The sequence below is a fragment of the Malurus melanocephalus genome, unplaced genomic scaffold (genome assembly GCF_030028575.1).
Source record: "Malurus melanocephalus ecotype Western Australia unplaced genomic scaffold, MMel_1.1 scaffold_159, whole genome shotgun sequence".
NCBI classification, from domain to species: domain Eukaryota; kingdom Metazoa; phylum Chordata; class Aves; order Passeriformes; family Maluridae; genus Malurus; species Malurus melanocephalus.
In genome coordinates, this window is record NW_026623391.1 from 111,281 (window position 1) to 122,128 (window position 10,848).

General features: G+C 40.1%; 1 protein-coding gene across 2 annotated transcripts; it reads right to left on the reverse strand.

Moving 5' to 3' along the window:
* Positions 1–216: 216 nt before the first annotated feature.
* On the reverse strand, positions 217–10,402 carry CUNH3orf52 (chromosome unknown C3orf52 homolog). 2 transcript variants are annotated; one of them, XM_057371827.1, is made up of 7 exons: positions 10,024–10,402; positions 8,700–8,918; positions 5,650–5,773; positions 4,959–5,092; positions 4,072–4,142; positions 2,520–2,710; positions 217–1,621 (listed from the first exon to the last, which is right to left on the reverse strand). In XM_057371827.1, coding segments are annotated over exons 2-7 (690 nt in total). In that variant the 5' UTR covers positions 8,868–8,918; positions 10,024–10,402; the 3' UTR covers positions 217–1,619. The 2 variants fall into 2 exon arrangements, 1 of the variants encoding a protein (XP_057227810.1); XR_008965716.1 differs by lacking the exon at positions 10,024–10,402 and having other exon boundaries at positions 218–881; positions 1,535–1,621; positions 8,700–9,210.
* Between the last annotated feature and the right edge of the window lie 446 nt (positions 10,403–10,848).

The following is a 10,848-nucleotide window of genomic DNA, read 5'->3' on the forward strand; positions in this document are numbered from 1 at the left end:
AGCCACAAATATGTGAGTCATGCAAACYACTGATTTGGTCCAGAATGTTTCCCAAGGTCAGTTTAAACATATTCAACAACTCTGTGTTTGAGTGTTCAGCTTTGTCAGATGCTTCTTACAGTTCAGCATTTGGAATTTCAATGATTATTTTCCAATTCAAACAGCTGAAAGACTGGAGCTGCTAAGGAACAAAACCAGTCACWTTAAGAGTAAAAAATAAATAATTTAATGTGCAATAATATTGTCAGATTACTCATTAAATAAACTAGTAACTTTAGAAAAAGAGAAAAACAATTTTCTGACATATCTTACAATACAAAATGTTTGTTAAAACAAATGTGTCTGTCCAACAGTACTAACATTTATAAGGCAATATATAAATGACAAGATATMCTTCACTAACATGGTAGTGAATACATTCAATTCTGTATAAAGTTAATGCTTAATTTTTATATCACAGCCACGCTTGCCTACATGGTCCTCTTCAGCACCTTCCTCTTAGCACTGATTCATCTCATTTGGTCTCTCATCAACAATTTACTATTTACTRCCTTATTAAGGCAAATATCTTAGATCTGTTCATTGTTGTTCCCAGTACTGGGCAGGAGATAGATATAATTGTAATATAATTATTAATAATATATATAAATTAAGGGTATGGACTAGTCTTCAGATTTATGAGTATGGGTCAAGTATCTGTCTATTCMCTAGCAGCAGTAGCTAATTATTCAAGCACACTGCTAATTCGACCCCTGAAAGATTCYTGTGACATTCAGGTGTGTTAGTGAACAAGATGTATCTCTTCATGCTGTTTCTTCCTTCTTTTGTATTTCATATTGAAGAAGAGAAAAATAGAGCAAAGAGCACCTTATCCAGGGAGACTGTAGGAAGAATAAGGAAAGTAAGAGAGTTGAAGCTTTCTTAAGAAGCTAGTGCAAAGGTCTTGCATGTCATTAAAGAATACAAATATATATATATACATATATACACACACATACTATATATATACATATATACACATTACTATCTATATACATATATACACATATATACATGTTTATACATATATATATATCTCTACACAAAGACACACACACACATATAGATATATATAGATATATATAGATTTTCAGGTTGTTTTACCAGGAAGGAGCAACAAAGAAACRGGGCATATGAAGTTAGGAGGGAAAAATATAACAGACGTGAGTATGGGTGGAAGTGAGCATTAAGGATGAAGCTGCGCAGATAATTTTGGATAAGCCAAGAGAAGAAGAAAGGARCCATGTGCAAGACTGCTTTTAAAGCTTGTGGAGAGCATTCAGATTTAATCCTAAGGCAAGACAAAACAGAGCATGCATCAAGTACATGATTTTCTCAAGGCTGAAATGGATTATTGAGATACCAGAACAAAAATAAAGGAGGTGGTAGTGGTGTCATAGCTGTACAACATTGTCATAAATATACCACATCTTCCATTTRCAATATTGCATCACAGGCAGTATTTATAGGGCAACAATTTTAGAAGTGTTTCTACCTAATGAATCTCTGCCCTGGGATTAATAGATGGGGAATCCCATCTTTTCTGGATGTGATGAAGACGAGGAATCTTCCCATCATTTCTCTGAAAGTGAAAGCAGTACAATATTAATATCAAWATGAAACTTTAATTAATTATTTCAACATATTCTTTCCTGTCTCTTTTACACTACTTTTTCYATGAATGCTGTCAATATATAAGGAACAAAATGCTTCTAAAAATTGGAACTCACGACTTGCTGATCTCTAGTCGTTTGATAAGAGTCCCAAGAAAAATCAATACCAGTTAATTGCAAACCTTACATACCCTGCAATRCTGAATTGTTAGCCTAAGATCATTCTAAAAGCACAAAGGTATGGCTCAGTAAATTRGGGGTGGGGGGAGGCAGCCCCATGCATTGTTTTCAGTGTGACTTCAAAGCTCCTGGGAGTTCATTTTATACAGACATTTCTATCAGGAAATATAAATGCATTGGAATCACTGCCCAGAAAACCTGCAAGAATGAACATTTGGTTCCTTTAAAATGTATCTCTGTGCATAATAAATCTTCAAAAAAAAGCTATTGAAAGACAAAAATTAGGAATCTTTTTCATCCCTTGCATTAAAATTTGTTTTGTTAGCATTCAAAACTGAACATACAATAAGGAGAAATATTTTCAATTACTTGTCTACCCATTATGGTACATACACATATGAGAATTTTTTTGTTTAGATAAAATGCAGTATCAGATCAGAAAAGTCTGTTTGGAGTCCATGGCTAAYCAGTCTCATCACTGTTCCCGTTCTCATCAGAGGACAGTGAGTCCCAGGTTTTAAGTTAAGCATAYCAAAACTTCCTGAAAACTATTAAAAATGTTCTTAACTGTTATGCAAAATATATTTATGAATTAATCTCAACATCTTTCTAGAAAGATTTTCCTCCTTTCCCATAAATATTTCTGCTCCTTGTGAAGAAACAGTTTCTTTAGTRTACAGCACTTACATGTGAGAGAAGTCGGGTCAAGCTTTAACCTGTCACATTCAGCTGTCCCAGGATCCAGAGTATCTTCATCATAAATATTTTGACGTAAAATATTCCTTATAAAATCTGGGTTCATAGTGTTTTCCATAAATCCCTCTGTTGATGGTGGTACAGAAAACACTAGCTGATAAATTACAGTGGAGCTTTCATTACTGAAAAACAAAGTTAAGGATGAATGCCTCTAAGTTTCAAGAGGATACTTTATTTTTTTTTAGAAAATTGACTTTTTGTATCAATGTTGGCATGGATTTTTTAAAAAACATTTTCTCAAGAAAAGCTTAATGAAAGAAAACTGCCAAAGATTCCAGTTTCTGCCTCCCCTTCCCTTCTCARAACAGCTCTGAAAGCTGTATACACACTTGAAGCCAGCCAGAGACGTTTTCAAATGCACAAAGGGTGATTGGACGTGTGTCCTAATGGAGTGCAGTTTCCAGCACTGGTGCTTCACAAGAAGCTACTGATCAGAGCATTTACAAAATCCTATGCACAGCTCAGCCTGGAACCTGCAGGAATGTTTGTTTTCCTGCTAGCAGTACCTGGGGTCACCCAGCTGTGCTCCTGACTCAGCTCTGGAGTGTTCACAAACCCCTGAACTGGAGACACTCTCTGGAGATTCCATTTTTTGTGCTCTACAGCAAAGCTCCTGATTACAATTCAACAGCTACCTTTTGTACTCACAGAATTCAAAACATTTTCAAAAAATACTTGAATGGAGGAAAATGAAAGGAAATAAAGAGAGGGAGGGAGGCAGCAAGAGAGAGCCATCAGAGAGTGAGCTATCAGCTAATCAGTAAATGTGCAGAACTACAGCTTTGTACCTGGTGGTCTAAACCATTAAATTAGCACCCATTAGGCTAAGGAGCTCCAGTTCACCACTGAACAGAGCTGGCATGCCCAAGGCTGGCAGGGCAAGGGAGCAAAGTGCCCTCAGCAGTGCCCCATGCCACATCCCAAGTTGGCTTTTCCTCTGTCCTTGCTATCTCAAAGAACTTGGGACTTTGCAAATCTACTTGCCTTGATTTTCTCCTGTCTTTCTCATTCCTTTTGGAAAAGTTCTTGTTCAGAAGGCCTTAGGGAAGCTTTGTGTCTTCCCTTTTCTCTCTGCTGTTTCTCCATGGCAGGAGATATGTATATTCCTCTTGTTTTTATCTCTTTTGGGAACAAAATCATCCTCCCCATGAACCCTGTTTTATTTATTTAAGATTATTTAAACCACGTCAGTCTTAAGTGTCTCCAGAAATTAATTTTCCTTTTAATAAATCTCTTTGAATATGTTTATTAACAGAGATGATACTTCACAACAAYAATATGTTCCTGTCACTATATAATTTTAGCAGCATTTACCATTTACACCAGAGGATCCTTTAACCAGTTTTCACCGACTTTCCAATCAGTTTCCCCCAAACAACCTATTCTTCACAGATTTAAATACTGTACATATTTAAATAGGCACATGTATGTCTCATCAAAAGCCTGTAATTTTCAGATAACCTTGGTGACAGAAATTGCTTACCTGAAAGAAACCACCTGAGCTGACCTAAAGTAACGTCCTAAAGCTGGAGAKGAGCTGTAGACCTCTGTTAGCTGAGAGAGAAAAAAAAAACAAAACAAAACATATTTCTTCTCTCCAATCTCTCTTTCCCCACAAAAAAAATCCCACAGCAAATCATTCTTACAAGGTGCTTTAAGGAGCATAAAAACAGGTGCTGAAGGTCAAATAACAGCAAATATCTGCCCTTGAAAAGGTACAGAGACCCTTTAAATTTGACAGACAAGTTAATTGTGTATTTGGGTGATTGCTATATAACCTTAACACAATGGAGGCATTCAGGGTGAAYTAAAAGTCTGTGCTCATGCTGCCATGTGCAATTGATGCTGTTAGGTTTGGGATCTAATTAGTACCAAAAAAAGCTCTTCTAACCCTTCCTTCACAGAGGGAGGGCTCTCTCTACTGAGGCTCCCCTCCCACAGYGTCTGAACGAGCACTGCCATGGACCCTGAGCTCATTTCAGCTGTTACTTGGAGCTGTGCTGGCTCAGTAGAAATCACAGCTATAAACCCAGGCTGGAATCATGTGCTCATGAGAGAATATTTAGCCTGTGTTGTGCTGAGATGACTTTCACAGACCTCCCTAAAATATTCAATGATTGTATGAAAAAGGTGAAGACTCTGGCTTAACAACTGGTCAAATTTAGRGGGAAAAAGTCAGATTCTTTTTTATGCGTAAGAAGAGACAATTATTTTTCTTCTACATCAAGTCTTTAAAAAATACAACACATCTTTTTTGTGTATTTGCAAATGACTAAGTTGCTACACAGAGAAACAGAAACTTCTTAAAAGGCAAAACACTGAAACTATGTTCTAAGCAGAATCAACTTTGCCAAAAACCACAACACTTACCCTCTTAGTAATGTCCTTGGAGAAAAAGTGTGGGAGGCCACACATTAACTCCAATGTTCCTGAAAAATTGTGAAAATTTCCACTATTTAGTAGTTCATCAGGATCCCAGTAGTCATCCTCATCTGTGTAAACATCTAATAATCAAAAGGAGATAAAAAAGGAAGGAAAAAGTTTCAGTGAGCTGAAGAATTGAAAAGAATAAAAACGCTCTTGGCTTTCTCCAGGGTGAAAAGAGTGGCTTTCTCCCAGGTTTTCTAGGTAAGGAGTGACTGGGAATGACAGAAAGAAAGTGCAAGCCACCTGAAAAAAATTGACAGCACATGGAGGTCAATCAYCCACCCTCATTACAAAAAGTCATCTGCTCTGGGAGCCTGGCAGGCAATGACAGCACYGGGTCTAAGTCATCCATGGCACTTGCTCCAACATGATAAACATAATTTCCATCCTCAGACCCAAATATCTTCCTGTAATATTTTCTCATTTAGCTACAAACTGGAATTGCCACCTAATAGAAGCTGCTCACTGCCTGATAAAAGCATTGCCACCCACTGCTGAACACATCATCCCTGCAGTATCCCAATTCCTTCAGCACTTCACTGAAAGTTTAAAATATGCTCCTGTTGCATTTGAGTTCTATTAGACTGTACCACATACATGTTTGTATGAGTGTAACCAAGAGTGAGATACTTACTYGAATAAAGAATTAGGCTGATGAGAATAACCAGGAAGATCACTAGAAATATCGTGGTTATAACCATCCATAGTTTACACTTCCAGAAAACTACATTCCTGCATGATTCCCAGTGCTCTCTCTCCTGGGTATAAAGAGAAGGTTGGTTCATCAAATAAAGCAGGAAAAAATATTGAAKCTTGTCTCTATTATCACATTAAGAATCAAAACCCCCACACCAGGGGTTCTCACCCTTGGYTACTGCTGCAAGAGGGAATGCAGACCTAGAGAAGGCAAAGGGCATTCACTTGAGAGAGAGAGAGAGAGAGATCATTCCCTTTGTGCAGAATTTCCAGCTCCTGAATTCCCCATTGAGCTAAAGTATTACAAGGGTGTTTTCTTAGCTCTATTTTTTTTAACTACATGAATTAAATTTGAGTATTCCACAAGCTCTCCTTTTAACGTTTGTCATCTCTCCCAACCAAAAAGGTGTCTGTGGAGGTGTTTTCAAAATCATTCACCTCTGCAGCATTGATGATATCAATCTGCATAGCTCCTGGGTGCCAGCACCTACAGCAAAGGCAGTGCTATTCAATAGGCACTATTGCATAAAATCTGCCATAAAGTAATCAAGACTTTTATAGCTGTCTTAATTTTTCTTCACAAAATTGGAAACTTGAAGGCTATTGAATATATTTAACAGAGAGTTTAATGCAAATCTCACCTGTTCTATGAGGTCATAAGAAAACTTAAAGCAATTGTACATGCATGTGCATTCATATGGGAGAGAAAGGACAATACCTTGGCTGTAATATAATTTTTAATAGGATTGAAAACCATGGCAGAAATGAGTCTTTTAATGACTTCACCCAGCAGGATGAATATTAAAACTAAAAAGAAAAAACAACAAGCCAAACCCTAAAAAACCCAAAACAAACCGAAACAAAAAGGCCCCCCCCAAAAAAAAACACATGAAAAAGGAGCAAACTTAGGTGACAGCAACACAGAAAACTTTATCTATTTTGTTCCACAGCAAGAAGAATCAGAAGACTGAAGGAAGGGCTTGAGTTCACAAGCAGACCATGCTGCCCTTTAAATTCTTCCTCCCCTGCCTCTCCATCCACCACAGAGCCAGGGGTAAACTCGTTGTCCTTTCTGACATCAGTACCAGGTAAGGACAAGAATGTGCTGTGGCTTGTCTGGGCCACACATGTGCAGATTGGCAGGAACCAGCTGCTGGAGGTACTAATCCAGGTTTCCTTCCTTTACTTTTTGAACTTTCTAAGAAGCCAGCATAAYAGAGAGGCTTTCACTGAATTTAACTGAATCTGAATTTAACAGCTTTCACTGAATTTAACAGCTGGCTAAAAGCTTTTGTGTAGGTGGCAGGGGAACAGGGAGAGAAAACAGACACAAGGAAAGATCTTACAAAAGACATTCCTTTGGAGAAAAGGCAGAAAAAGGGAAACACTCTCTGCACAYACCTCTGCACACAGAACTTTGCTTTGCTGGAGAATGAAACGCAAACACTGAATATGGTTTCGTTTACAACATGCTTTCAGCTGTCATCACATTTACTTTTTTTACTTTACTTTTTAGAAAAATATTTTAGAAGTATGAATTTCAATGTAATACTTAACACTAGCATATCRTTATGTATTGGAAAAAAATTTAAAAGCCAGTAATTACTGCCTAGAGTGCAACTGTGAAATCAGCCACAGCCTCATCAGTTCAGACAGACAAGACAGCCCCAAGTTTTGACTGTGCCATCGCACACTGTTTAGACTAGCACAAAAATAATTCTTAATCCTACATAGCAAACTGGCTTGATGCCAAGAAAACACTGAGATGCACAACCAGTCCAACACCTTCTGGACTTTGTCCACAGGCCGGGGGGAGGCAGCAGCAGCAGAGTCTGTCCCCGATGGGCAGGGCAGCTCTGATTAACCTGCCCCCTGAGAAGAAAGCAGAGCGCCTGAACTTTCCGGCGGTCTCTACAGGACGGGAAGGCAGCTGCCAGAATCAGCAGAAACAGAGCTCAAATGAAGGCTCAGTTCTGGAACGGGGAAGGATGAACTCAAGGGTAAAGTTTCTCAAGATAGCCGAGCAGGTCTAGCTCACCTCTGCCTCTCCTCCACCCTCTCCTCTCGGAATGTGTGTGATCCTGCAGCAAGCTGATTCAGCTTAGCGGAGCAGAGGAGAAATGACCCCTGATATAAGAGAATGTGACCCCTGACATAAGAGAACGAGGGTGGTTTTTGGCCGGTCACGGAACGAGCAGGGATGAGCAGGGATGAGCGGGGATGAGCGGGGCTCTCCCGAGGAAGCGCTGCCGCTCCCCAGCGGGTGAAGGCACGGGCTCTGTGACTCACGCAGCTCCCGGCGGGCTCAGCCCCGCCTGCAGAAAAGCGGGAAACATCCTTACTCTGCCACCAGTATTCCCGGAATAACTGGTGTAATTCATAGTGCAGCAGTCACGTGTGAATATGTTATTCCTCTGTTACTCCTAGTCTGTTCCGTAGCTTTAAACTAAGGACTAGGAGCTACCTCTTTCTGGATTCACTTAATTGAGGAGCATTCACTTAACTATGGAGCATTCTATYAATACAAATTCATAATGGTTGGCAWCTGAAAATTACTCGGAGATAAAGAGAACCCAGCATGCGCTGCCAGAGGACATCTTATTTTTGTTTTGGCAATACTGTGTCCTGGTTAATTTGTGCTGAAGGAAAGCCTGGTTTTAAAACCAGTTTCAACTTTTCACCTTTCTGGTTTTGAGTCCAATCCCACTGACTGCACATGAAAAGAGAAAGCAAAACTCAGAGAACCAATTACAATTTCAATTCCTAAATTAAAGCTTAAAATCCCACTCTCATGTTACTGAATGTTACTGTTAATGAACACTTCATTAGTAAGAAAAATAACCACCACATTTAACAGGTTTTCAGCCTGTTTCCCTCTCCCTCAAACAACAGATTAAACCACCCCTCCAAGATTTTCCTGCATCATTTCTCTTGCTGTGTAGCATTTTTCCCGACAGGAAGGATCAAATGAGCAAGTGGAATTCCTACCTTTCTCCTCTGAGCATTTCGAGGCTTGTTATGATCAGCCTCTCTTTCCTTCTCATTTTCTTCTTGTAACTGAATCACCTCATGCTCTTGAGCAGAGTTCTGCCTGTTCATTGCTGCTGTCTCTCTGCGAGCGCTCTTGTCTCTGAAGCAAGCACGGAGACAACTCATTTCCTCTTGGTTTCAGCTGAAGTTATGGTCAGTAACAGCTCTAATGTAAGGCTGGAAACAACAGGGAGAATAGTTTTCACAGGAAAGGTCCCAAAGCACTGTTAAATAAGGGGAATTCCTTGGGAGGGCACATAACGCGAGTGCCCTGGCTGGAGAGAGGCGGGAGGGGGAGGAAGTATCGATTTGCGTGGCCGTGAGAACTCGGGCTCTCAGCTGTGCAATACTCGGCTTTCCAGTTTGCCTACTTTCMTGCACCAGCCCTAGACAAGCAAGTGACTAAACCTTCAGCAACGCTGTCCTTTGCTGGCATGGTTTTGAAAGGAACCAGAGTGCTTTTCCCCACTGCTATYAGCCAAAAAATTAAAATGCTGTTACTATTATCCATGCTGCTAAACAGATGTGGTGCTGAAAAGCACAAACTGAGTAAAAGTTCATCTAGCCTGTTGTTCGCTTAGGCTGGGACTCCATCAACGCTCGTAATTCTATTTTTGTCAYGATCAGCTCTAAAGTCAATAAAGAAATGAACACTACTGACCTTTGTGCTGTAAATCGTTCTCTCTGTAACTGTTAAACAACCTGGAATCACATCTGGTGTTAAAGAACCATTTATGTCTTTTAACGTAGTATCCAATCGAAACCTGAGAAKCTGCTTCCAGGTAAAAAGCCCCCAAAGGATGTATAAGAAAATGGCCTTCAATTTCAATCTGTGCTCTATAGGACATGCTTTTGTGAAACAATCATGGTTATTTGACCTGCACTATCTTCCCACATGAACTCTCATGTGCACTTAGAGCCACTCACAACAGTTTATTGCAGTCGGTGGCTGATTACTCCCCCAGCCTCCCCAATATCCTTCTTCCTACCTCCTCTTATTTCTTCTGTTCACACTCCATCCATGTGTTTCTCCTTCCTCCCCACAGAGCATCTCTGTCCCCCCTGGACCAGTAGGTCTTGGCAGACAGCTGTAACCATACCCTCGCTCCCTCTCTTGTCCCAGCACAGGGAGTATCACACATTAAGAACCAAACACAGCCTCTCTCCCCAGCCCCTTTCCTGCTGCCTGGGTATCCACTCACAGCACTGCTCCTTTTTCCTGACAAAAGCTCGGGGTGCCTCCCCTTGCCCCACCACTTCAGTTTTCTCTTTGTGCACTCACCTGGCTGCTGCTGCCTGAAACATGCCCAGGGCTCGGGTTCTTGATGTCACGTCACAGCCGTGCAGGCAAAGGCACTCCATGAAAGTGAGCACGTCTTAGGTTKATTCCACAAGTAAAAAGAAATACAAACTCTATGCCCCACATCCTTTGGTTCTTAAAGCTTAAAACTCTGAGAATCCTTAAAGCTCTGGAGGACTGAGGGTGAAGCTGAGCAGTCATTGAGATCAGAACATGTGTCTGGATCCACAAAATATTATTTAGGATGTCTTAAACTAGAAAAGTCTTTATCTGGTTCTCAATACTCCTAATGGATACCAGGTTCATTAATTTCATTTCCACTCATAGTAGAACATTTTACCTTACTACTGAATTGTCTGAAACCAAACTGTTGCTCTAAGACAAAGAGTTAATGATTACACCAATCTTGCCACGCAATGGCCAAAGTCCATTTTTTTAATGTATTTGTGAAGGACTCCTTAAAGTCTTGGGTTTCCTTCATCTGGGGGATCTAACTTCCACACTTGGTGCATTTCTTGCACATGAAGTACTGACCYTTCTGCAKGTTGCTRAGAAAYTCYCAGAGAAAATGGGAAATSAAGAACTGACCTGAACTTTCTGGGCTAGGCTATAATCTAAAACAGAACAGAAAGAAAGCTGTTTTCTTCCCTAGGAAAGACATCTCTGTTTCAATAAAAGGAAAAGAAACTTGTGCCCTTAAATGTATGCTTTAGTAACAGGGGCAAGCTGGGCTCAGTTTTACAGAAAGAGGTACATACGCAGTTCTGATTGCACCAGAGATTAGAGTTTCGGAGGCACAAATCAAAC